This window comes from Aquila chrysaetos, chromosome 7 (assembly GCF_900496995.4).
Source record: "Aquila chrysaetos chrysaetos chromosome 7, bAquChr1.4, whole genome shotgun sequence".
Classification (NCBI taxonomy): domain Eukaryota; kingdom Metazoa; phylum Chordata; class Aves; order Accipitriformes; family Accipitridae; genus Aquila; species Aquila chrysaetos.
This window is the reverse complement of record NC_044010.1, coordinates 32,928,993-32,956,300: the sequence shown is the minus strand read 5'-3', so window position 1 is coordinate 32,956,300 and position 27,308 is coordinate 32,928,993. Positions and strand designations below refer to the sequence as shown.

The 27,308-nt window shown below is 40.8% G+C and overlaps 2 protein-coding genes across 11 annotated transcripts in view; one reads left to right on the top strand and one right to left on the bottom strand.

The window, feature by feature from the left end:
* The first annotated feature begins 1,030 nt into the window (after positions 1-1,030).
* Positions 1,031-24,274, top strand: VPS26C (VPS26 endosomal protein sorting factor C). Of its 7 annotated transcripts, none has more exons than XR_003924350.2 (8): positions 1,032-1,206; positions 8,768-8,911; positions 10,186-10,335; positions 13,650-13,730; positions 15,755-15,829; positions 20,146-20,384; positions 21,413-21,563; positions 21,902-21,980. XR_003924350.2 is itself a non-coding variant. In XM_030020605.2 (8 exons), the coding sequence occupies exons 1-8, from the start codon at positions 1,150-1,152 to the stop codon at positions 23,839-23,841; spliced, it is 894 nt and encodes a 297-aa protein (XP_029876465.1). In that variant the 5' UTR covers positions 1,041-1,149; the 3' UTR covers positions 23,842-24,274. The 7 variants fall into 7 exon arrangements, 6 of the variants coding, with proteins under 6 accessions (XP_029876470.1, XP_029876469.1, XP_029876465.1 ...); XM_030020605.2 differs by lacking the exon at positions 20,146-20,384 and adding an exon at positions 23,759-24,274 and having other exon boundaries at positions 1,041-1,206; positions 21,902-22,054; XM_030020606.2 differs by lacking the exons at positions 1,032-1,206; positions 20,146-20,384 and adding exons at positions 6,436-6,456; positions 23,759-24,274 and having other exon boundaries at positions 21,902-22,054.
* Positions 24,275-26,026: 1,752 nt separating this feature from the next.
* The window catches only part of TTC3 (tetratricopeptide repeat domain 3), a 66,471-nt gene continuing 65,189 nt past the window's right edge, over positions 26,027-27,308 (bottom strand). For all 4 annotated transcript variants that reach the window (XM_030020603.1, XM_030020602.1, XM_030020604.1 and 1 more), the window contains exon 46: positions 26,027-27,292. In XM_030020603.1, coding sequence (XP_029876463.1) covers positions 27,182-27,292 — 111 coding nt within the window. In that variant the 3' untranslated portion in view covers positions 26,027-27,181. The remainder of the gene's footprint in view (positions 27,293-27,308) is intronic.

The window sequence follows — 27,308 nt, the reverse complement described above, 5'->3', positions numbered from 1 at the left end:
GTCCACCTCTGTAAGAGACTGAAGCGTTTCTCTCACCGCTAAAACATGACCACACACATTAGCTGTTCACCTGTAACGTTTTCCAGACCAGGTATCGCTTTGCTTGAGGTTTTTAAGGCAGATTTTGGCACTGTGTACTTTACAAAGCATTGCCTTCTTAAATTTATGAAACAAGTTGCAGACAACTGTGAGAACAGAGGCTGGAATGTATTTTGAAATTCAATATGCTGAATCATCTGTGTAATTATAACAGAGACAAATTCAGTCCTCACATATACAGGTTCTTACGACCGTCAGGCGTACGCAAGACTAATCCCCTTCAGTCTAGCCAGAGGCATAAATTTAAAGGCTGCGAAGCCTTTCCTTATCGCCCATTGCTACTGCGCTAGTTAGAAGGCGGCCCACGGGCGCTACCACGGCACGGGAGCGGCGGGGCCGCGGGCGGGGCGGCCCGCAGTCCGACACGGACACGGACATCGGCCGCCGTTACGGGTGCGCCTGACTGGGCAGTCTCTCCCACACCGGCGCCTGCCCGCCCGCCCGGCCCGCCCGCGGCGGACAGCTCACCCGCCCCGCCCCGCCCCGCCCCGCCCCGCCAACGGACAGCGCGCGCCGCTCCCGGGGCAACGGCTGCGCACGCGCCAGGCCCCTTCCCCCGAGCTCGACCGTTACGGCTCAGCCGCCCTGCGCATGCTCCGCCGCCCGGCGGGCGCCGCCTACGGGTCCCAGCGGGCCAGGCGGCGGCGCCCCCGCGCCCCCCTGGCCCTGGCCCCGCCCACAGCAGGCCCCGCCGGCCCTCCGAGCACTCCGGGAGCTGTAGTCCCCGGGGCGTGTCGCCTCACCCGCTTCTCGGCTCCACCCGCCTCCGCCCCCGCGGCGGCGGAAAGGCGCCGACATGCCCGGCGGGAAGCCCCCCCCCCCGCCCCGTTGCCGTGACTACCAGGAAGCGGGCGGAGCCGACCGGGAAGCGGAGTCACCAGCTGAGAAATGACGCCGCTGGAGACCCGGATGTTCACGGCACCGGACCGGGCCCCGCCCCTGCCCTGCCCTGCCGGCGGAAGCGGGTGGCTGAGGAAGGCCTCCCTCCACTGCGGGGGCCGGGTCACGTGGGGGCGCGCCGCCACGTGACAGCGCGCGGCTGTGGCGGCGATGGGCACCGCGCTGGACATCAAGATCAAGCGGGCCAACAAGGTCTACCGCTGCGGGGTGAGTGCGGCCCCCGGCCCCGCCCGCCAACGGCCCCAACCGCCGCCGTTGCTGCGGGCCCCCGGCTCGGCTTTGAGGCCGTCCGCCGCGGGGCCGGTCCGCCCGCCCGGTGCCGCGCGTCCTGGCGTCTGGCTTTCCGCTGGGACTTGCCGGCGGTCCCGGGAGCGTCCCGGCCCGCTGTGAGGCGGCGGGGCGCTTCCTCGGAAGGCGGAGTAACTCGCCCTCTGCCGTCTCCGCCGCTGGAGTGACGGCGCTCCGCTTCGCGCCGCTCTTTGCCGTGGTGGCGGGGCTGCGGCGGGGCTCCCGGGCTGCCGCTGCCGTCGCGCAGGGGGCAGCTTCGGCCCTGCCCCTGCTCAGGGCTTTCCCTCTCCGCCACCTCTCCCCCCCGCCCCCGCCGAGGACGCCGGGGCTCCCGCCGGCCTCCTCTGCCGAAGCGGTGCTCGGCTCCGGCACGCCCCTGGAGTTCAGGCCTGCTTCTTGTCCTCCCCTTTCCCCCAGCGAGCGTGGCCGCACGGCGGGAGTACCGCTAAGCTGCCTCTGGGGAGGGCGGCAGGGCTTCGGCAGGGGAGGAAGGAAGGAAGGAGCGAGGCTCCCCGAGACACGACAGTTTGGAGTTCACCTGTGGGGTAGCGTCGCTTCAGCTGCCTACGCTTGTGTGTTACAGCAGGACTGATGCTGTGACACCGTATGCGGGTGCGGCCGCTTGCTGTTAGAGAGTCTTGTCCCGTTTCTACGCTCTGCGAGAAACCTGAAAGTGTCTTAAGATGTCGTTTGTACCCGAGAGGAGATTTCCTTGGGCAGGAGCAGATCTAAAGTTTTTTTTTCACTGGGCCAGAGTCTGATTTCTTAACTTTTTTCACTGACGTCGTTGTTGATAGTGACAGAGTGCTTGTGCATCCTTCAAGTTTTGCAGCTACTTGAAAAAATGCTGTGCCTTTTTTCATTGTTGAAGACTTCAAGCGCAGTTAGGAAAAAAAAAAGTAAAAATCACCTGGCTCATGTTTTCGAGATTTATTTTCATCACTGTTTGTCTAGAAATATTGTATTGTTTAAGCAGAACTTTTCAGGTCTTTTTTTTTTTTTTTTTTTTTTGCTATCCAGCTACACACTTGTATTATAAAAATCTAAAAATCCTTTTCACACACAGCTTTCCCATAGTTTGGCTGTTACAGTGTATAAAGCATGTTTCAATTTATTGAATGTTTTTAATGCTGGAAAACTGCTTTAAATGGATTTGAATGGAAGGGTGTACAGCATCTGTTCTGCAATTGTCAAATCATCTAGAGAATAACTTTCACAAAGCTAAATTATCAGTTTGTGAACAACACATCCCTTTAGGAATGGTGTTGTAGTGGTAAAGACTACTTTCTGTATCTTGCTTTCACATTGTTTTGTTAATGCACGTCATTAGAATGATCTGAGTTATTTATTTCAGCATCATAATGTTGTGCCCATTTTCTGTTTCTTCACTTGGCTTGCTTTATATCACTCTAAATGGGATTTTTATTTTTTTTAATACATGAAAGGGATATTTCTTCTGTCTTTAAGCTGAAATTAAGTAAGGTATTTATGGTTAGTAAATCTGTCAGTATTGTTTGTTTGCTTCCACTTTAACTCCATGTGGAAAGGTTTATAATTTTAGTTCATTAACTAGGCCTGAAATTTGGAGGTCTGAGTGATGTGAAAACACAGTGATGAAAGAGCTGTATACTAGAAGTACAACATGAATTTTTAATAGAAATTTCATAGGCACAGAAAAGAATTACAAATCTCTCTTTAATTAGGCATGGAATATATGCAGGTTTGTGGGGGTTTTTTTTAGAAGTTTACTGATTGTTGTATACTTCAGTGACGGTAGCTATGCTAATAATACCTTTGATCTATGGCAACTTTCATCCCAAAATACGCTTGCATCAATGCTACTTGAAAATGAAGGGATTCCTTTAGTAAAGACACTAGTTCAGCCCAGTATATATGTCTAGCTATCCATTTGAAGGCAATAGGGATACTGTGGCTAGATTTGATCTTTTGTTTTCTGAACTATTTAAAGCTGCCTTTGGATATGGAAGAAGGTGATGTCTAAATTATGCACTGGCATAATAGTCTTGTTGTTATGCCTATTGCATTATAATAGCACAAAAAATTACTAAAACATTACTGAGCTTTCGAAGTGATAATTTGCCCAAGACCATGATTAATCCAGCATAACTCCACGATGCCACTCGCCTCCCTAGCCATTTAATTTCTGCCACCTTTTTTGTGCTGACAGGATTGGCTATGCAGTAAGCCAGATCAGGGAAATGGATAGTATTTGGTTGACGCACACTCAAGAAAAGTAACTAAGAATAATTTTAGAATCTATCTGTTGAATCGCGGTCATCCTTTTTTGTTTTTCTTATGAATGTCTTCTCGAGTAGAACAGACAATATTTAACAATCAGTAACAGAATGGTCTTGTGCTGGGTGTCCTACAGAAGAGAGATTAGACATAATTGGATGAACGAAATAAAGTGGGGTGGCTGAAGAAGAGTCTAAAGGATCTCAGCCTGTGATTTTAGGTGACAATAGACCAAGGAACTGGTAATGGCAATGGCTGCTGATTCTTCCATTCAAGCTCTGTTTTTGTACCTCTTGAGAGTGCAAAGTCTGGGTGCAATATTCAGGGATTTCTAGCAATCGGCATCCCTCGATCTGTTGCGTGTATGTCAACCAGCATCTTTACAACTGTTGAGTGTATTTGCTATGCATCACATTCCCCCCAAGAGGGAAGGGATGAGGGGAAACAAATACAGGAGACGCCAGTATTTAACAAGTAACTGTTCTGAGAATCTCTTAATGGTAAATTCCATACTAAATAAAGCCCTGAAGGTGCAGGAGTTTTTAATATAAACTTCTAGGGAGGAACTCTGAAAGCTAACAAACTTACCTTTAATTTTATTGAAGAACTGAATTTGAGTAGTTAGGGGAAGATATTGTTGAAAGTACACATGAGAAGGCTGGTGAGTGGAGAAGATAAGGGTGTGTCTAAAGTAAATAGCTGACCAGGAAAATTAAGGCTGAAAAACTTCTTTTTGCTTTTTGTAAGGTCAGAGTGATATATATGTTTCATTATAGGCTTTCCCCACCAGGCCAAGATCTTTAAAATTTCTCTTTGGTGCTGAAATATCATATAACAGTACCTTCAAATACTGTTCACTGTTGTCTTGGCTTGGGTCAGACTACTTCTCATCCTGGTACGGTGACCTTGGTTATACTAAATCCAGCTCAATTCAAGCATTTTTCATTGTTGCAAAGCAATCTCCTACGCCAAGTGGAAGTTACTTCACTTCCTAAAACTTTCTTTAGTTCTAGGTAGTTGAGTAGGCAGCTCTTTTGTTCTTTTTAGTTGTTCTTTTGCTTCTGCATTGACTGTTCTTTTTTAATTGGGAGAAATTAGACACAAAATTTGTAAAATAGTCATGCATCTTGCAGGCCTGATATTGTGTTCCTGCTTTTAAAAAGGAAGTTGGTTAAAATAACATGCTGTGATAAACAGTAAGCAATTTCTGTATTCATTAGTTATAATCATCAGAAACTGGAGGAACTAAGCAAACAAAGACCTTTATTTTGTCCAGACTTCAATTTGAGAAAAGCTGGCTTAAACAGATTACTTTAAGTTGTGAGTAAAAAAACAAGTTGGCCACTTCTTGGACCAAGAGAGTAGTAGCACTGTTAAAAAAAAATAAAATTGATAGGGGATTTAAGAACAAAAAGACAATAAAATGGATCCTAATAGCATGTCCTATAATAGCAAAATAAGGCTTATTGCAGCAAAATTGTGTTTAAGTTCCTAGGAACAGAAGATCTGTGTTTGGGAGACTCTTTTTTTTTTTTTTTTTTTAATTGGATGAAGAATTCTTGAGCCATTGAGGCTCATTTAATAAACTCTGGAATGCTAGAAGAATGAAGCGACAGGCACAACTAATGATGCGTTTTATTTAGAAAACCTAAACAGGATAACTGGAGTAACTGTGACAGTTAGTCTGAGATTGATAATTAAAAGAATTCTAGGCTGAAAGGCCTGAAAAATGCACTGTACAAAGAAAGGTGCCATAGTTAACATTGGCCAAGACTTTTAATGACAAGGGAGTCCAAAATATACGTAAGTCAGAATTTGCCCATAAGGAGGCCTTTTTCTAAAAAAGCAAACTAATTAGTAAATCTGAGCATGAGGTTTTAAAGCATCTAATGACTGGTTAGTTGGGTCTAGCAAACTTTTTCTATTGAATGTGGTCAGTTTCTTTCTAAATAATCAGAATACTTAGTTAAGATTTGCAGGTGGCTTGCATAGAGGAATAGATGTGGAAGAAAATGATCAGGAATATTTAGTAAATGTGACTTACGTGAACTTAATGTGAATTTTTAAATTGCCAAATGTTTGCCCTTTGTTCTGAAAGTGAATGTCTGTAATGTGGAAAGTGGAATCTGAAAGGAGCCTAAGGCGTCTTGTTGGTCATCAACTGACCATGGACTTCCATTCTACCAAAATAAGGAAAAGCTTAATCCATAGATGTAGAGTAGATATCAAATGGAACTAAAGAAATGTTAGGCATTTCTGTATGGCATTAGGTATGATGTCCTTTGCTGTTGTTAACACCTCAAAGTGTGATGACAGATTTCAAGTGGTCTTGAAAACCTGCTTTGAGGTTTGTTTGTTATTTTTTCAAAGCTACCTTGCATTTGAAAAAAAAAAAAAAGGCTAATTTTTCTTATATGGGATGCTGTCAAGTGATTAGATACAATCTGAAAATACATAATATCTAGGTAAAATTATTTTTCTAGCTCCTGAATGTAGGAAACAGACCTGACAGTGTAAACAGTCAGGTTGGAATTAGCATATATTTTAACACTAAAAGTAATTTTTTCCAACAATTTATGGGACAGTATATTGGGTACTTTGATCCTTCCAGTCTTTACATAAAGTTTATAGGTACTGAATAGCTGTCTAATTCAGTCAGAAGTCTAGATGTGACTTAGGACTCTCAAGAAGAGGTTCTGTGATGTGTGTTATGTACCATTTCATGTTATTGATTGAAGATCGTTCCAAATTCTCCTCAGCCAGACTTGCGTAACTCTGCTCCACAACTAGAGAAACGAGGGATTGTGCTGCTGGATCAGATGAAGTAGGAGTTCATCTTAGTTGTGACCTTGAAAGTGACTGAAACTTTGAAAGTGTCAGTCTTCCTGGCAGTTTCATGTGCGTATCTGAATGGTAAGGAACTGACAACAGAAAGCTAAAAGGCTTGTTTGGGATCATTAACCTGGGACAGTCTTCTCACAAGAATATTTTGTTTGCAGTTTAACATATGTACCTTGCTTCTCTGTCTGTTTCACATAATACACTGGCCTTCCTGTGCATGGATACTCTGTTTAGATTAATAATTCTCTGTAGAACTGTATTAGCTTAGTTCCATCTTGCCAAGAGGAGCTCTTAGTAAGGGAGAAGGTAAAAAGTGAGTAAGAGCAACTAATTGTAGGTTACTACGTAGTACTGTGTACTACTACTGTAGTTCATGGAGATTAATTCCAGTGGTGACTTTCTCTACGCCTTTAGTTTTGTGGTGTTAAAGGTAAATGAACCCCTTTTGATATGGACTGAAGACAATACTAGTTTAGTATGAAGTGATGCCACGTAACTTTAACAAATGGTACGTGTTTGCAAATGTTTTGCAAAAGTAAAGTTTTCTCATAAATTGTGTGCTAACTGTAAGGATTAGAACATCTTGGTATGCTTATGTTCTTTGATTTGTACTTTTTAGAAGGACAAGTATACTGACACCTTTACTGTTTAGAGGAGACCCTCGTTTTACACAAAAAAGGACAAAGTAGCTCTTCTCCAGAAGAGACATAGCCGGCTTCCCACCACGCATCAAACAGAAATATAATCTGATTGCATATAAACAGTTTAAGAAAATATTACAGCATCTTTTTCATGATACTTCCCTTCCCCCACACTAGTGACCTTTAAAAGTTTTTGTTAGAAAGTGTTTTTGAGGTGTTTTTTCATTTCTTAAGAGACATTGAATGTTATAAGAAAAATTAATATTTAACTTCAAGTAATTCTTCTCCTTTCTGCCCCAAATACATACACCCTTATCGTGTGAAAGTATGTAGGCAATAGCTCTGGAATAGGTTGTTGCTGTGTGGTGGGAGACTGTTCTCATTTATTAAAGCGGTTTGTATGTTCAGGATTGTCCTTGCTTCTTATAGTTCAGCTGTACTCATTTTTCAAAGCAATAACCTAATTGCTTGTACTAATTAAAGCCTGTTAGCAAAGCAGTACAGTATTTAGGTCAGCTTTTCTTCACTGTCCTTTTGTGCTTGTGCCTCCTGTTCCTGGCATTTCCCAATTGCTGCAGGTCCTCTTTTCAGACTTGCAGTGTGTCAGCCTTCGTTGTGATGCTTGATGTTCTACTGCTGTCCTGTTCTGCTTGAAACTGCCTGACCCATTTTCTATATTGTCATCCTGTACCACTAGTAAAGACAAAAGGCTGGCAAAATTCAAATAGCGTCTGTCAGAGATGTACATAACTAGACTGGTTTTAACTGGCTGAGTGTAGAGTGGGCAGTCTGAATTATCCTTTGGTTGGAGTGATCTGTAGTTTAGTGTCTAGTTTGCAAGCCTGGTGAAGGTGCAGAGAGCATTACCATCGAGCAGAAGAGAAGGTTGGCCCCAAGAAACTTTCTTCAGGTTCTCAAATCACTTGCTGCAATTTCCAGATGTGTATGAATGTTTGACGTGGAGCTCTGGATTGGAGTGGATTCTCTGTTGTAGGAGAGGGGAAGGATAAACTATGGGGTATGTAAAATGAACTGTGTATTGCTCTCCTGCAGCTAATCTTTTTTTCAGTGTTAGAATTTCTAAGTTGATACTTCCAAGATGCAGTGTTCTTGTGCAAATACAGTTTTGTAGACAAAACATTCTTAATGGGGTAAGTGATGCATCTCGAGTCATACGACTTGTATATGAATCGAAGGCACACTATTTCCCAGGTAGCATGGAATTTGCTTGTGTAGCAGAACAACTATTAATTTATTTAAAATATATTCCACTCCACTCTTGAGGTGAGTCTTATCCTCAGCTTGGCCATCGCTTTTACAATTGTGTCTTCTCTTCCATCTCCCATGGCTGACTGTCTCACTCTTCATAGAAAAATTCCTCCTGGGATTTCATTCTAACATGTGAAAATGGAACTTGTCTATTACCAAGTGACCTGTTAGTTGTTTATGAGGATATTTTTCATCTTCCTGGAGGGGAAGATCTTGAAACTTTGGAAGGAGATTGAAGCTCAGATTAGTACTTCTGCAAGGAGGAGGAGAATATTTTTAAAGAAAACAAACTAGAAGTACAGAGGTCTCTTCCTCACATTGCTTTCATTATCAGTATTTGTCTTTTCTGACAAGGTTAGACTGTTCTTTGGGAACAGTTTTCTTGAGTTTGAAAATCAGCATGCTGTCTGAGTAACAGCTGTAGAAGAAATTTATTTAAACAAATGTTTTCATGTTGTCTTTTTTCCTATTAGGAAGTTCTTTCTGGAGTCGTGGTCATAACAAGTAAGGACACAGTCCAGCACCAGGGTATTTCATTAACAATGGAAGGATCAGTAAATCTGCAGCTTAGTGCCAAAAGTGTGGGTGTGTTCGAAGCTTTCTATAACTCTGTCAAGGTAAGACCTGCGCACACGAATATTTTTAGCACAAAACCTCTGTCTCTTTTCTCAAATCTTTCCTTAATGGCTCTCAGGTAGTTGTAGCACTTCATGGTATATAAATGATAGAAAGCAGAGAAATGCTCAGCATTATCTAGTGATTTATGATGACATTTTGGGGGAGGAACTTGCACTGATTGGAGAGTTTTCTTTAGGGCTGAAATACAGTAACATAAATAGTATGATTATTGGACAATGCATTGAAGGACCATGATTTAAAGAAAAATAATAAATTTTTTTTTTTTTGGTAAGTGACTGGGTTTAATTGGACTTTTGTGCCAGATCAGTTACTATCACAATAGTTTCTGCGAAGACCGTTGAGGTTGTGTGTTGCTAGGCATGATACAGGACCTGCACAGATTTTCTGTGGAGTATGAGACTGTACACAGACTGTTTGACTCTGGAGCTCCTGGAAGGCCTGTGTACTGCTCTCCAGGTTTGGAAGTGTGCGGTTTGGAATCTAGCAGGGCAAGTTATCTCAGGCTCCATACAAACGTGGCTGTACTGACTGAAGCAAGGCTGGCTCTATCTAGAGGCAGGATAGCTACATTTGCAAAACAGTTTGCTTAAGTTAGGATAGCCTCGGTGCAGGGCCTTTTAAGGTCTTCAATTATATCATAGTTAATTTGTTTACAGTATGAATAATCTGCCCATGAATGATTGAAAAACAGAAAAAAAACAGTAGAAGCAATAGATTTTCTTATTCCTGTCTAGTAGAGGGAAAATAATAGTAAAACTCCAGAGAGAAAATAAGTGTAACCTTCAAGCAGGCTTCTCCAGTCGAATCATAGTTAACCATTGTTCCAGTGAGAGACTAGCCCTAAATATAGATCTTTAGGGTGGGAAAGGGCCGGGAAGAAGGTAGGAGGGAATGGCTAACTGCTCAACTAGCACACATACTTGTTGATTCCTGCTGCTACTTTTAGGGGTTATAATTTAGAAAATGGAACTCCACTTTCCAAAGCACTTGAGACTCTGCTGTTTAGCTTTCTAAATATGTTTGGTCATTAGTATGATACAACTATAAAGTACATCACAAATTGTTTTCTTGACGAAAGCATTCTTAGTATTTCTCTTCATTGTAAGACTGGAGAGCTGTGTGTCATGAAGAAATAGCTGAGTTTCTGGAAATTCAGGAAGTCTATTAGAGTTTAGTGGATGGTGTTGGTTCTTGAAATGATGGGGCTGTCAACTCTGCTTCAACCTAAACCTCTTAATATTTATCTTTGCAGCCTATTCAAATTATTAACAGCACTATTGAAATGGTAAAACCAGGGAAACTTCCCAGCGGCAAGACAGAAATTCCATTTGAATTTCCATTGCATATGAAGGGGAACAAAGTTCTGTATGAGACATATCATGGTGTCTTTGTTAACATTCAGGTAAGGCAGTCATATCTGTAAAGAAAATCTGAAATTTTGTTATCTGCAGAATGTATTCTAAAGCATCTCTTATTCCATGGAAGCAGAGGATAAAGTTTTATGATAAAGTTTTCTTTTCATAGTGCAACATGTTTTCTTTTCTCAACTTGAAGAATGAGCAGAAAGTTAGAGATCCTTTGAAGTAAGTAGCTTTTAAGCTTCCCTATATTAATATAGCATTCTTCTGGTTTGTACTGTATTTTCTAGATAAAACTTAAGTTTAAAAATCATGGTACATGTTAACCTTTTCAGTACTAGTTTGTAGGTAGTTTCTAGTTGCCTTTTTCAATTCCAGTTTCTAGGAGTCAGCACTTTCCACAGGTGATAACACTTCTTAAATGTGGCGAAGGAACCATCCTGAGATCTTGGAATCCCATCAATATAATGTTGCTTTTAAAAAACTGTTGTGATGTCTGTTCCCTTTTCTTTTCCAGCAAGTTTAATTTTTTCATTGGAAATAGTTGATGGTAATGAAAATGATCAGATGCAACATGGGATGTACAAGAGATAATTAAAAGCATGCTGGAAAGAGCGGCTTTGGGTTGAGAAAGGATAAAAAGTATTTGCCACGCTTGTTAAATCTTGCACAGTTGTCTTACAGGGTGATGTTTTCATCTAGTTGCACTTACCATTTTGTAGATAATCTGTATAGTAGTACACGCCCAGATACAAGTGTGTGTACTGTTAACCTAGTACCAGTGAGACTTTGTTAGCATAGTAGACAACTAATTACTGCTAATAATACTTAAATATTTAAAAATTAAGTGTACTACTGACTTACCAGATCCATTTTAAGACACAGGGATAAGTCCTACGTGAACAAAGCTATGTAGTGTTCAGAGCCTGTTTTCCTGCATTGATTTGTGAGAAGTGTCCTCTTAACTAGAGGAAGTCTTTCCATCGCTGTTTCAGGCCTTCCATATGGAGTATGGAAGTAAATCTTTAAAGAATGATGGCATAAACAGAACAGTAACAAGATGTCTTGCCTGAAATACCTTGTCAGTACTACTGTAACGTATATCTGATCCTTCCTTATGTTGTAGACAACTACATCCATTCCCTTCATGAAAAAAGACTGCACCACAATGTCCTTTCGTTCAAAAGAAATGTGGCTGAGTAATTTCATAATGAAGACTCAAGCCAAAGTGTTGAGAGCTTGTAGCATCTTCAAAAATATGAATTGTTTTCTTTCCTGATGAGTGGTAACGTTTCCTGCCCAAATCTGTATGTACTATGTGCTTGTAACAATATTGTGGAAACACAATTTTGAAATTTGACCTTTTTTGGTTAAAAATTGTCTTACCATAGGTGGGTTCATTTGTTTGGGGTTTTGGGTTTTTTTTGAAGGAAGGTCTTTCTTCAGCCATCTCTTGAATATATTGTGTTAGACAATGCTTTTTTTTTTTTTTCTCGTTTTTTTTCTTAAAGGAAGTTGAAGGAGCCACTAAATGCGAAAATTTTCAGACCGGTGCTGATAAAGAATCACTGCGTTATAAAACCTCTCCCCCACCCCCTACCTGTGGCTCACTGATGAGAGTATTGGATTTGATGACAAAGTATAAAACTTAGCTATTTAGTTGAACTGAAAGTCTTATTTTACAGTCTGGGATTTAAAAAAACCCTAACAAACAAACCAAAAACCCACAAAGAACCCCCCACCTACTAGCCTATCAGAAGTAACTAAAAGAAAAATTCCCTTCTTTTTTGTCTACATTCAGATGTTATTTTAAGTACTTCCCATATCTTTTTTCAGTCTTGGCTTTCTTCCTAATGTAACATCTGTTGTTTGTGGTAGGTATGTCAAAAATGGTGCAAAACTGGTTGAGTTGCTTTCCGTAATCCAGATAACTTGCCAATGATCAATATCAGTTGTTTTAAGGTATACTTTAATGGTGAATATTTGTTTTGTTTTGTCATTCCCTCTCATCTACATAGCTTCTCTTTACAAGCTGGAGATAAAATGTAATTAAAAGGTTAATCATTAGATTTCAGCCAACCTTTGAGAGTCCTGCTCTCCTGAAGAGGAAAATGTGGTGCTGAGGTGCTGTTTAAGAAACACTTCCTAGACCTCTGTCCAAGTCTTGTGCAGTTTAAAAGCAAGCCTCTCTTTCTTGATCTAGGTATTAGTATGTTAGCTGGGGGTTCAGTATCAAGATTCAAGTCTCTGTTCTCGTGGAGAGACTTTCTAATTAGACACTGATGGGGAGGCTGTGGGCCGAATTGCAAGGCCTGTGTGGTCCTGCTGCCTCATTGCACTGTGTTCCCTGGTCTGAGCAAAGTGTGGTGCAGTAATAGAAGGTTTGCTCAACAGTGATCAACTTCAGTGGAAACCGTAGTCTGTGATGGGGAAAGGGATATGCTCCCCAGTCTTGTTCTTCCATGCACGTTCAGGTTATGTGCAGAGAGACACCATGAACTAGAAGTTACGAAGCTGATTCCCTAGTCTGTGCACCTGTTTTTGCCAATTCCTCATTGGTAAAGAAGGAATTAAAACCAAAACAAACAAAACAAACCCACCCCAACAAATTCCCTGTCTTGTGAGGACATTGAAAGGATATGTTATAGATAGCTGAAGTGTATGATTACTCTGATAACCAAGGTCATATTATTTTTCAGTCACTGGTTTATTGCTCCCTTTTTAGGGGAGAAAGGGCAGGAAATCAGCAGCAAATTTTTGAACAGTGAACAGAAAAATCAACCTTTTTGCCTGACTTTACAGCATGCTGCTGCTTTTAAGTTCAGCTATATGGTTAAAGACAGTTCCCCATTAAATATGCATATAACTGTTACCACTATTAAATTCAGTCTTAAAACAAATTTAAAATTAGAGGGGCTGTGAATATATCCTATTGATAATCACTTATCCAAAGTATGGTGAAAAGCAATACCATAATCACTCTTAACTGAATGAAATTTGGATGCTGAAGCCATACAAGAATACTATTCTCCATCAGTGAATTAGTCCCTCAATCTCATAGGTTGTTACATAACACAGAAGATATGGAAAGCATTTGCAAATGACTTTGGGGCTGTAAACAAAAAGAAAAATCAGGTTTCATTTGGGAGCATCCAAATTCATTGTATACCTCTTATCTCCTTCCCCTTTCCCCATTACTGGTATGTATGTTGCCTACTAATCCGTTTTAAATGATGCCTTTAATATTAATAACAGTAACATTCTGCACATAGGCAATAAAAAGATGAAAAGTTGAGAGAGAGAAAGGAAATCTTAACTAAGGCTCTCTTCTTTTTCTCTGCCATCCTATTCTTGCCAGTATACCCTACGGTGTGATATGCGACGTTCTCTGCTGGCAAAAGACCTAACTAAGACTTGTGAATTCATTGTCCATTCACTGGTAAGTGTGGTTTGTATTAACTATACAAAGTGAGACTTCTTTTTTTTTTTTTCCACTTTAAGTGAAGTTTGGCAGTAAGGCTAGAAAACCGAGTAAAACTATGTAATCTGTAATAGCAACACACAGGATATGTATGAGTAAAGGAAGCTAGCCTCAAAACAAAAACATTCAGAAGAGCTAGGGTGTCAGTTGCTTCTGATTAGAATAACATATCTCTTTATACTATTTTCTTTAAATGAAAGGAGGATTTTGATTATAAGATGTTTTATACTGCACTGAGTTTACTCTCTTATTCATCCTTTCAGTTCCGAAACAATCATGTGGTTAGATAAATATGGCGTTCTTCTAAACACTTGTTTCAGATTATCTGAGCATTTCTTAGCCAAAGGTTCCGGGCACCCACAATGCCTGTCCTAGAAATGGGAGTTCATTGGTGAAGAGAAAACACCTGATTTCTGTTCTTCAGATGACTAATTATGATTTAGAGCCCTGACTCTAAGTATCAAAACTGGGCCTACATCAAGTTGGAAATAAGAAGCTTGTCAGCTCAATCACCTTTGCTGTTAAGTAAGTCTATGGTTGGCAATATGCTAAGATAACTAGGTTAACAAATATCCATATCCTGCGGTTAGCAACATGGAGACAGCCTTTCTCCTGTGGAGACATCATTGTGGGATGAGATTTGACTGTCTTACAAGAAATGTTTTGCTGCTTGTTATTTGAAGTTCTTATATCAGATTGTTTTTTAGTTTATATAGACTTGTACTGATGTCCAGAGCATCTGATGTCAGTACAGACTGTGCTGGCCTAATTAAGTATCTCTTTTTCCACCCATAACTTGCTAGAACATACTGTTTGTATCATTCCTTTGAACTCTAACAGGACAGTAAAATATTAGACTCTTTTGTCTTACTTATGAATAATGGTGGAAATATGTTATTTTAGTTCTGTAGTACCTTTTTTAAAGATATAGCTAGGTGGTATAAAGAACTCCTGTTGGTAAAAATTTCATTATTTTCTAAAATATATTACGCTACGTTTTATTGGTCCATTATTACGTTATAAGTAAGCCACACTTGTCAAAATAGTGAACAAATTACATATTACGCAGTTTCCTGGTTTTATTTCTTGTTCCCACTACAGCACTCCATAGATCACAAGTCAGTAGATCATGAATCTCTCAGTCAGGGTGAATTAATGAGGGTTTACTGAACATATAATTCTCACTGTCAGTGCTCAACGTACCATTTCCCTTAACCTTATTCTTTGCCAGAATTTGTCACTTATGGGAAAATGCAGTCAATCTTTTGCTAACATCTTCCGTCTTGCAGTTGGGCAGCAGAAGTTATTTTGAATTCTTTAGTGAGGGTAGATCCTAACTAAGAGTTCAAGTTAAGCCCATTGGTGGTGGTGTGCTCTGCCAACTCCCAGTTACATAGAATTGGGTCTCTCATAATTGATGCTGTGCTGGCCACTAACTCTAAATATGTAGGGAAAAGACAGTGCACCTCACTGAGATAAGGATGGAGAGAGGTCAGTGAATGGTAAGTGAAGCTTGCCTTCCTGATGCAGAGTACAGGCTGCCATCTCAGCAGATGTCAGGGCCCGTTCAGCCACTTACTTGTGGTGCTTACTTGTTTTTGTTGGCTGCCTTTTTTTTTTTCTTTTTTTTTTTTTTTTTTTTTTTTCAGTGTAGGTAGAGCTTATGCCAAATACTGACAAATGGAGATCTTGTGGTTTACTGCAATGGCAAACACAAAGTAACCAAACATTGGCACAGTTCTGTTTCTACAGTTCAGATTTGTGATGTATTGTGACTTGTATTTAGACAGTATCGTAATGTTATTTAATGACAAAGGCAGGAAATCTCAGGGTTTTTATTACATAGATGCATACTTTCAGTATGAAGACAGTCCTGAAAACTAACATGTGCAACAGTTGCTTGACTTTGTTGTCTTTTTTAATATTCTCTGTGTGTGTTTTGTAAATCATAGTTTACAGTTTAACTCTTTCATTACTTGTAGTCACAGAAAGGGAAACTGATGCCAAGCCCAGTAGACTTCACAATTACTCCTGAAACTTTGCAAAATGTTAAAGAGGTAAGGGTTTTCTTTTTACTTTATTTTAAATGTAATGTTTGTGTGATTGAATGAAAACAAGAGGAATGATTAAATGCTGCCCTGCAGATAATCAACTTTTTTTTTCCCCCTTTTCTCCTTTTTTACTTTTGTAAGCAATAAAGTGATTCTGCCTGATCTCTTGCGATAGTGGTGACTAATGTAAGGTGGAACTTTGTTCAGTAATGGTTAAACATTTTTATTATTTTTCTGAGTGAAAGATGGCAGTGAGGTAAGGGAAAACATTCTGTACCATGTGTAGCCAAGATCCTTTAAAAATGTGTATTTTGATCCTTGGTTATGCCTTTTTTTACAGTCCCATGTGGCTTTGAGAAGCCTGTATGAACAGTAGTGGCTGTCTTGGCCATTTAGCTTTCTGAACACTGGTTTCTGTTTGTCCAGTGAAACCTGTGTTTTGTTTTTCCAGATTTTCCTGTTGTGTTCTTTTTGTTAATAAGACTACTTTCCTGCTTTATGTCTCCCTTCTGCATCCCCAATTTGTCTTCCATTGTTCTTGGTCCCAGACTTCTGAATTTAGACCTGCTCTTCCAGTTGTTTCTCAAAACAGACCTCCTTAATCAGCTGTTTGGTTGGTTCATGCTATTGTTGACCTTATTCCACGTATTCACAGAATCATTGTGGTTGGAAGGGACTTCTGGAGACTGGTTAGTCCAGCCCCTGTGCTCAGAGCAGAGTCATCTAGAGCAGGTTGCTCAGGGCTATGTGTAGTCAAGTTTTCAATATTTCAAAGGATGGAGACTTGCTACCACTTGGCAATGTTACAGTGTTTGACCACTCTCACAGGCTTAATAAATAAATAAATTAAAAGTAATTTCCTTTTATTTTGATTTGTTCCCATAGCCCCTTGTCCTTTCACTAGATACTACTGAGAGGAGTCTGACTCCATCTTCTTTACTCCTTCCCATCAGGTATTTATACATATTGATAAGATCCCCCTGAGCCTTCTGTTCTGCACGGTGAACAGTCCCAGGTCTCAGCCTCTTCTTGTAAGTCATGTTCTCTTAACCATCTTCAGCAAAGGCTGGACTTGCTCCAAGTCTGTCTTTCTTGTACTGGGAAGTCCTGAATTGGACACACTATCCCCAGTTTTGTCTCACCAGTGCTGAAGAGATGGGAAGGATCGCCTCCCTCAACCTGTTGGCAACATTTTCTAATGCAGCTCAGGATGCTGTAGGTCCACTTGTCCAGCCTGTTGAGGTCCCTGTGAAAGGGCAGCACAACTATCTGGTTCACCAACCACTCCTTCCAATTTTGTATTATCTGCAGACTTGCTGGGGATGCACTCTGTCCCACCATCCAAGCCATCGTTGAAGATGTGAAATAATACTGGTTCCAGTATTGACCCCAGTCACCGGTGTGCACCACTAGTGACTGACCTTCAGCTGGACTTTGTGCTACTGATCACAGACCTTTGAGTCCAGCAGTTCAGGCTGTTCTTAGTCCACCTCAGCGTCTAATCTGTACATCTAGTCTGTGCTCCATCAGTTTGTCAGTAAGGTTGTTAGGGGAAACAGTATCAAAAACAGTGCTGAAGCCAACATAAACAATATCCACTGCTCTCCGCTTGTCCACCAAGCTAGTCATTTCATCATAGGCAGCTACCAGGTTGGTTAAGCATGATTGTTTTCATAAATCCATGCTGACTTCTTCCAATTACTTTCTTGTCCTTTATGTGTTTGGAAATGGCTTCCAGGGTTATTTGCTCCATCGCTTTCCCAGGGATTGAACCAAGACTGACGAGCCTGTAGTTACTCAGATCTTCCTAACTGAAGATAAGAGTGATGTTTACTATCTTCCGTTCCTCAGGAACCTTCTTTGTTCATGACAGCCTTTCAAAGATAATCAAGATTGGCCTCAGGGTGACATGGGTCAGCTTCCTCAGCACTTGTGGATGTGTCCCATTAGGTCCCACGGACTTGAGTATACATCCAGTACTTGACTGTACATCCAGTCTGTTTAAATGTTCTCTAACCTGGTCCTCCTCTAGCAAGGATAACTCTTCCTTGCTCCAGACTTTCCCTGTGGTTGCAGGGGCCTGGGATTCCTCAAGGCAAATCTTATCAGTAAAGTCTGAGGCAGAGAAGACATTAAGTACCTCTGTCTTTTTCATGTCTTTTGTCACTAGGTCCCCTGCAATATTCAGTAGCAGGCTGACATTTACCCTCATTTTCCTTTTGCAGCTGGTAGACTCATAGATTGCCCCTTTTTGTTGCCTTTCATGTCTCTTGATTTAACTCCAGGTGGGCTTTGGCTTTCCCAAAACCATCCCTGCACACTCAGATAGTGTTATGTTCCTCCTGGGTCACCTGACCCTACTTTCATCTTTTGTATACTTCCTTTTTATGATTTTATCAGTAGCATCTTGTTCATCGATGCAGGTCTCTAACTACCTTTGCTTGACTTCTTGCATGTTGGAACAGACCATTCCTGAGCGTGGAGGAGGTGATCCTAGAAAACTAACCAGCTGTCATGGCTGAATTCTAAATCCAGCTGAGTTAGAGGATGGGCAGGTTGTGTCCAGCAGCCTCTCGTGTCTCTGGAGACTGCTGCACACTGAAAGCATATGTTTTTCCAAATATACGTATCCTGGTTTCAGCTGGGATAGAGTTAATTTTCTTCCTAGTAACTGGTACAGTGTGTTTTGGATTTAGTGTGAGAATAATGTTGGTAACACGCTGATGTTTTAATTGTTGCTAAGTAGTGCTTATCCGAAGTTAAGGATTTTTCAGTTTCCCATGCTCTGCCAGCAAGCAGGTGCACAAGAAGCTGGGAGGGAGCATGGGCAGGACAGCTGACCCGAACTAGCCAAAGGCATATTCCATACCATAGAACATCATGCCCAGTGTATGAACTGGGGGGAGTTGGCTGGGAGGGGCAGATTGCTGCTTGGGCATCGGTCAGCGGGTGGTGAGCAATTGCATTGTGCATCACTTGTCTTTTCTGAGGTCTAATTTGTCTCTTTTTGTTATATTCCCTTTCATTACAATTATTATTATTGTTATTTTATTTTATTTTAGTTATTAAATTGTTCTTATCTCAACCCATGAGTCTTACTTCCCCCCCCCCCCCGATTCTCTCCCCCATCCCACTGGGAGCGGGGAGGAGTAAGCAAGTGGCTGCATGGTGCTTAGTTGCTGGCTGGGGTTAAACCATGACAATGAGGATATAGTAACTATTCTTGGTGGTAAAATTACTTTTGAGACTACTGCTAAATACTAAGCTCTCAGCAGTCTGCTCTTCTTATGAACCATGTTTCTGTATAAATTATTTTCTGTTTCTTCTTTCTCTTCTGTATCTTGATACTCTACTCATTGGCTCAGCAAAGACTCAGTGGCGTACATCTTGAGAAAGTCCTGTCCATTAAAAGCTATTTCTTAAGTTTAGTAGCAGACCCTGTGCCTTTCTTTATTTCAAGTACATATCCACAAAAGTAGGTTCTAAAACTTCTGACATCTCTGATCCAGTAGATCTTGGTATTTAATTGTGGAGCTCTCTAAAGAATGGTATTGAACGTATATGGTAGCACAAGCAGTGGCTTTTTTTTTTTTTTTTTTTTTATTCCTCTCCCTGTCTCAGAAGAATGTATGGATCTGAAGTGACTACCTGGTGGACAGGTAGAAAAAGTCACTGCTTTGGTATATTTAAAATATTAAAATTTTAATTCTCTGCTTGTGTGGAGATTGTTACTGAACTATAATTTCTAGTAGACTACTAGAAAACCGATTAGGAGGTTTGCAGTAGCCAAGCAAAGCACAAAGAGGTTAAATGAAAAACCACAATAGATTTGCTTGTATGTTCTTGATTCTCATTTTGGGGGGAGGATTATGAAATAGAGTGTAAATTATAGGTCCTATGAGAGAAGACCTAGCTAGGATTAAAATATGAAGAGTACTGACAAGAGCAGTAAGGTTCTAGGGGAAATATACCTTTAAAAAAAGAAGTCTTGTAGACTAGGATTGAGGAAAATGGCCTCAAGTTCTTGTTCCACAAGTTCCTTTTATCTCTGTCTCCTAGGTTCCTGACCACTATACTTTGGGGATAGCTATATGATGTCTCTGCGAAGCACAGAAGTTTGTGTTTACTAATAGTGGTGATGAGAAGAACCTGCAAGGGATCATACAATAAAAAAACATTTTACTAATGCATTATTAGGAGTCAGTATTTCATAGGGTGGTTTTGTTAGGGATGTAACTTCTGTTATTTAAGTTAGAAAATGCCTAAGTGAGGTCACGTTTACTAAACATATGAAAATTCCTCTCTCTTTATTTCCCCCAAAGATTTGTTTGGAGTGGAACAGCTAAATTCTGCAGAGGTGTTGGGTATCTGAGTGAAACAGTTTAAACAATAGCTGAGGAGAACTTTTCTGCCATTGCTACTGGCAGCCAGGACTAAGAAGCAAAACAAACAGATTGGGAGCAAAAGTTTGTGACGAGAGTTGGTTTGGAAGAAGGGAAAAATCAGTTACATGGGCAAGGAAATCCGAAGCCACAAGCAAGTATGAACAGATGGTTGGAAGGTAGGGGCTAACATCAAAGACGTCAATAACAAAAAATTAAGGAGGGAGAGAAAAATAAGGCTTGCAAAAGAAGGGGAAGGTTAGAGCAGGTTGCTTAAAGAGTTTGAAGAAAGTTGGATGGTGAAGATATGAGCTGAAGATGTGGGTAGAAAACTTGACTGTTTCAGTATGCCTCCTGCCAGAACTTGAAATGTAACTGGAGCTTCTGGCATACGAGTTTTTCTGCTGGCAGAGAGTATCTGTGATGCCTGCTGGCCTGAAAAAGGGGAGGGCAGGGGGAGCAAAACCCCCGCTTTGGTCTTTTCTGGAAACTGATTTATAGACTGTCATCCTTAATCAGCTATTCTTACTGCTCCTTCCTTAAAAAGTAGGAAACATGCCTGCTGTTAAGAAAATTTTAAAAGTGTGATCCTGTATTCAAATTAAGCTCTTTATTAGTTGTTCTTAATCAGTGTCTTGGTACATAAGCAGTATGCTACATCTTGCATTAAATGAAGATTTTTAAATGCCTGTCTTCCCTCCTAATAGTGGCCATGAGAGAGAAACTTAAGAAGGTGGGAAAATCACTGAAATGATAGACTATATTGTAATCCATAACAAAATGGGACCAGAATGCAGTTCTGTAGAGCACTGCCAGATGATTTAACTTGACCATCGTGTTAGTTCCTGCCAGCCTGCCTCCTTTACCACGCGGTTCCCAACTTCTGGGTTAATTGTATTAGCCAAGTTTTGCCAGTTCATCCCAGGAAAAAGGCTCCCATGGATGGAATGAGTAGGTGGGTTGTATGTCAGGGGGGAAGGTAGCAAGAGATATCTTAATGCATCTGCATAAGGATGCATATTTAAAAGAGTTATATTATTTATTTGAGGCACTTCTGAACTCCTGAGTTCTTAACCTGGCAACTTTTGGGGATTTCCTGTATACTTTGATAACTCTTTCTGTAAGGTATTTTTTTCTTAGTCTGCTCTTATAGCTGTGTCTTTTTGTTTGTTTGTTTGTTTGTTTTTTTCCTCCCCAACCTTTTCAGAGAGCTTCACTTCCAAAATTTCTCATCAGAGGTCATCTCAGTTCTACAAACTGTATCATTACACAGCCACTAACAGGGGAGCTGGTAGTGGAGAATGCAGAGGCTGCAGTCAAAAGTATTGAGCTGCAGTTAGTACGTGTGGAAACCTGTGGTAAGTTCTCTGTAAACGGAATGCGTGTAGACTGCAGTAATTACCACTTGCACACTTTCAGCTTAAATGTGAAAGATTGTCAAAAGCCATACAGTTAAAAAGACTTGCAAAAAATTGGTTTGCACTTCAGGTGGAACAGTCCAAACATTAATTTAAATAAACTCTATGATCCTTAACTCAGAGTGCTAAGGTGAAAACTTGCAGGTCAAAGGGTAAAATGTTTTGCCCACACATATGTCCCCCCCCAACCCCCGCATATCTTTGTTTTAAATTTTGGCCACTGCCTTCTTTCTCCTTCCCTTCCCCTCCTCTCCCTCTGAATTTCCTGCTTTCACCAGGGTGCGCAGAAGGTTATGCCAGAGATGCCACAGAGATACAGAATATTCAGATTGCTGATGGGGATGTCTGCCGGGGCCTACCAATTCCTATATACATGGTGTTTCCCAGGTTGTTCACCTGCCCTACCCTGGAAACGACGAACTTCAAAGTTGGTGAGTGTGTAGGACTTTATGCTGTGTTGGTGTCTTTCATCTGAGATAAGTTTCCAGTTTCACTTTAGCTTCTGGCAGGTAATGGGCTGAATCGCTGTCAGCACTGCAAGAAGAACCAAGGGCATCATCCATCCATCTCCTTGTAGAGTTTTCCTGAACAGGATTGCAGTCTGCTGTATTTCATACAGATTGGGAAAATACAGCCCAAATACTTGTAACTAAAAACAGTTGTGCAACTATTAAGCTACTTCTGACTAGTAGAATTACATGGTAGAGGGACAGGAGAAGCAGTGTAATGGCAGGTAACTTTTTCTGACAAAAAAATTATGTGTGATTAAACATTTGAGTAATAGTCCAAGAATACAATGCCAAGATGATCCCTTTCTTCTTTTCATCACCAGTGAGAACCCCTCTTTCCATTCCCTCTCCTTTTTGTTTCCCATTCTCCTGCTGTACGGACTCAGAAGTAGTGAGTTTAGGCTGTATGTGACTTTGTTTTTCTTGATCTACACCAGCTGCTTCTTCCTGCTTATTGCTGCCAAAATCCAACATTTTCCTTAACAAACACCTGAAATTTAGGATTTTCCTCACTTGTTCAAATAATTACTGCAAAAATTCTTTTTGCTAGCCTGTTTTTCTTTCCTTCATCCTGCTGGAATCTGTTGGGGTTTTTTTTTTTGTTTTTGTTTTTTTTTTTTTTTAATTTTATTGTATCAGATTGAAGCTTCAACTCCCTGCCTTTAGGATCCTTCCCAACTGAAGTCCCTCCTACTTTTCTGCTGTATATCTTGGAGAAATGTGCACAGCTAGTTTTTTCAGCTTTGCCCACCTCTTTATCTGTTCCCCAAAAGCATTTTTGCACGTGATGTGTACAGTGGTTTTCCCCAAAATAATATTCCTCTCTACTTTTTGCCATTTCTAGCTATTGAATAGTAATTCACAGTGACAAATGGCTACTGTTAGTGTAGTATCTACTTTTACTTATAAGAACAGTCTTAATATAGTTAGGAAGATTCTAAAAAAGGACAATTATTTTTGGTTTATTTTGATCTCTGGTTCTCTTCATTTATTAACTCTACCTGACTTCATGTTCTGTCTCCATTTAGGATCAATTATAGATCTGATACTGATTTTGGTTTTAAACAACGCAATATAATATCTAAAGAGTAGATTTTATTTTAAATTTTTTTTTAGAGCTTGCAGGTATATTGTATGTTGGTGTTTAATTTCATAAGGCCATATATAATGCAGGATTCTAAGGCTATGTTACATGCTGACAGCAGGGGAGGAGTCTGTTCCCCAACTCTCCCACTTTACATACTTGTAAACAACACGTATTGGTGTGAGGCATCTTTGGCCAAACATCTTAATCTTAGATGTCTGAACTGTGCCTGTTGTCCAGAAGACTACGTGTCATAGTTTTTCAGTGATACAGAAATGAATCCAGAGGAATCCCAAAGATAGAACGAGCCAAGGTTCTCTAGGAAGGGCCCACGGTCTGGGATGCCTGTGGTGAGGTTCTGCCTGGAATACCATGTTCATCCCTGCCGCAGGAAGGTCTTGTGAAGTGCTGTGTCTGAGAGCAGGGAGTGCCTGCCTCTCACCCTACTGCTACTGCTCAGATTCATATGGAACTCTTTTTTTTTTTTTTTTTTTCCCCCCCCTCCCCCCCCCCCCCCCCCCCCCCCCCCCCCCCCCTTCCAGAGTTTGAAGTCAACATTGTTGTCCTTCTGCATGATGATCATCTCATCACAGAGAACTTCCCGCTGAAGCTCTGCAGGATGTAAATAGCCAGAGGAGAAGCACTTTAGGATTTACTGAAAAAGGACAAAATTCTTCAGAGGCAAAGTGAAATTTTATCCATGTCTTATTTTAACTGAAAACACATCACTTCCTTCTCCCTGCTGGTAGTTTTTGTGCTTTCAGTTCTCTAAATCTTGTAACACTTTGCCTTGCGATAGCCTACATGCCAGCTAGCCAGCTTTGTCAGGTAATTGTTCTGACTTCAATAACCGTGTTTTCCCCAATTTTCTTCAAACAAATCCTGAAGGAATTCTCCTTATTTTGTTTTGTAATACTTGTTCCAAATTCCTTTAAAGACCTCTTAAACCTCTTAAGTCTGGTTATACATGGTGTATATATACTGGGGGGGAGCATATGGGACTTGTCATATAATACTGAATAGTGTCTTTGCAGGTATAATAAATGGTGCTACAACAATGCAAGGTGGTGGTGTGGGATGAATATTGCAAGATGAATGTGAAATAACATCAAGTGTATTTTGGTCAAATGGGGAATATGAGTTGGTATTGGAAGAGCACTTAGAACTAAGTTGTTTTGCGTGTGGTTTTTCCCTGGGTTCTTCCCCGGATTAGAAAAACCATGCCCTTACTTTATCTTCGTGAATTGTGTAAAATGGCACTGAAAAAGAAGATCAGTCAAAAGTTCTTAGTTTGAGAATATACTTATTGTTTGCATTATACCATCTTCCCTTTTATAAGAATTCCAAAGCTCAGTTTTGATGGGGGGGGGGAAAGTCTGTCACGTGACAAACAGCACTACTGAACTGCTGCAGCCCAGCCTCTGCTGATGGAAAAACTGCATGAAAAGCTTGTACGCTGTGGCACCTTGTGCCTTCAGGACATGACTTGTCATTATATAAATAACCATTCAAAGGGAGACAGTCACTCTTTTTAAGTAGGTGGGTTAATATTGTCACTTGTTCAACTTAAAGTATCAGTGTAAATGCAGGAAAGGAGTAAGTTAAGGTAAATACATTAAAGTGTTTGTAACTATACATCTTAAAGGAACTATATAGGAAAACTATTTCAGCAAGAAATAACCTTCCCAACACACACAGGTGGTAGATTTTGATGTTGTCTTAACAGAACAACCACAATTTCATTCTAATTGTGAGTCTTCCATATACACTATTATGTGGGGTGGAGACAGGCTAAGTATATAAAGTATTACATAAAGTGCAAGTGTAAAGATGACAACCTCAACAGGCAGAACTAAGAAAACTGCCAAAACCAATTTCCTTTAGCTTTATCCAGCAACATTGCCAAACAGGAAAATGTAATTCTAGGTTTGGCCCTGGTTCATCTGTACTTTAGGAATAAACATCTGAAATTCTTATTTCAAAGTCTTACAACAGTCTGGGGCAGGTGGAGAAGCTATTTACTAGAACTTCACATGTCTCTAAGATCAGGAAATTGCACAGGATGATTTTTTTGGAAAATGAAAGCTACTCTTTCTAGTCTACATGCTGTTGTAAGAGTGCCACCTGCCGCTCAAAGTGTCACTGTCACCTCCCACCGTCAGAAGTTACATGGAAGAAGGGGACTGGTGTTATCAGGCCCCAGCATCCAGAGTAGATCAGCTCCATACATACAGTACAGGGTCCAGGGCAGCTGTCTGCTCCCAGGCTTCCTTTCTAAAGGTGTGAAGGAACTGTCTCTGGAAATCACTAAAATCCTTCTGGCTTACAGGAGTCAGGGAAGAGAAAAGGAACACAGATCTAAAACCTTATTGCTTATTTGGGAACCTGGGGTCCTGCCTGTACTGTGGGATTGGCTGATAACGAGCAAGTGCACATAAATACCAGTTCAGTGCCAAGAGCATGCACCATTTGCATAGCCAGCTTACCCTTATTACCTTGAGGTGGGCTATGTTCTGTCTGGAGAACTTTGTCCAGTACAGCAGGTGTGGGACTGCTTTGCCACTGCTTAGCAGGTCAAGGATACCTCTGCTCCAGAGAAGTGTCCTGAGCACCAAGGACTTAGGCTGCTTTTGTGAAAAGCTAAGATGATGATAGATATATATCCCCCACCCCAAGAAAATAATGGAAGCTGAAAAGGGTGCAAGTGCTGTAATGCTGAGCAGCACAGTACCCAAGTCTTCAGGCAGCATAGAGTAGATTACTCACCACTAACTCAGACGGAGCAAAAAATACTACACAAAACCCCCACATCAGCTACAGTAGTAATTTTATTTTTGATCTAAGTGCCAATTAACATACTGATTAATCACAGAATAGTTTAAAAGTTCATCTGAAGGACAGATACTCATTTGGGGGAACAAATGATCCCTAGAATTAGCTAACTTAATCTCATATAATCAATTTAATACTGCTTGTATCCAAACAAGAGTCATACTCTATTTTCAGAGCTGTTAAGCTGTACACTCTCTGGTTTTGGTCTTCTGGCTGAGACAAATTTTACAGAGATGAAGGTGCTCTGACAAGCTCAGACTGTTAAAGCAGTAGGAGAACCACTCTGTACCTCTCGCTGTTGATGAACATTCATGCACAGGATACAGACACAGTGTTGCTTCATTAAAAATAAAAATGCTGTAAGTCCGATTTGAACAAACCAGCTTTTCAATGATGAGGGTAATTCAAACCATATTTCAAGATTAAAGAATTGAGCCACAGTATTCCAAATTGGTGATACACAAACAGAAAGAATCACAAGTACTTAAAAATTCTTGCTTCAGAATATTACTAAAAGTCATTATTTAAATGATTTGAATTATTAGCTGTAGATTTATGCAGAGAAAGGAGCTGCAATTGTATGAACTGCATTCATAATGATCGCAACAAGCCTGATTTGAATCCTGCAGTTAAATTGTAATTGTTTATGCCAGAGGAAGGTAATGTCTTGGCTGTCCCAAATTCTGCTAGTCTGTCATTCAGGTCAGCTACTTGTTTGATACTAGAATTTATTTTCGTGTGGTGTAAGCTCTGAAGGAAAGTCCCCTCTTTACAGGAATTATGCACCATCCTTTGGGAAAAGTAGATACAGGAGTTTCAATATCCCTTAGCCAAAAAACCTACCAGTTTTGTGTGCTGCTGGCCTCTGAACTACATCGGCTTTACACATTTAGGCAGCGAGCAGGAAAAGTGCTGGATCTTGGAGTACGCTAACTTGATTCTGCAGGTGCTGTGGCAGTACCAGCATCTTACAGCTTAATGCTAAGTTAAACACTCAAACAGTCCGAGTTCCACTACTGTTTTCAGTAAAACCAGGGTTCTGTCTCTTTCTAGGCATCATGTTTCTGTTCCTTGTCACAGTGGTTATTCTGCAGCCACTTTGCATCACATCACGTGTTTGAATAAAACAAAGTTTAGGCATATTTGTTCCGTACAGGAAGCTCAGGAAAATCTTCAGGTAACAGAGCATGAACGCGGCAGATGGGGCAGGTACTGGAATGTTGCTTAAGCCATGTTCTAATGCACTGCAAGAATAGGAAG

Excerpts from the sequence above, each read along its gene's own strand:
- VPS26C (XM_030020605.2), top strand. The coding sequence starts at position 1,150 with ATGGGCACCGCGCTGGACATCAAGATCAAGCGGGCCAACAAGGTCTAC. Across the intron at positions 1,207-8,767 it reads ACAAGGTCTACCGCTGCGGG|GAAGTTCTTTCTGGAGTCGT; the intron begins GTGAGTGCGGCC and ends TTTTCCTATTAG. Across the intron at positions 8,912-10,185 it reads CTTTCTATAACTCTGTCAAG|CCTATTCAAATTATTAACAG; the intron begins GTAAGACCTGCG and ends TTATCTTTGCAG.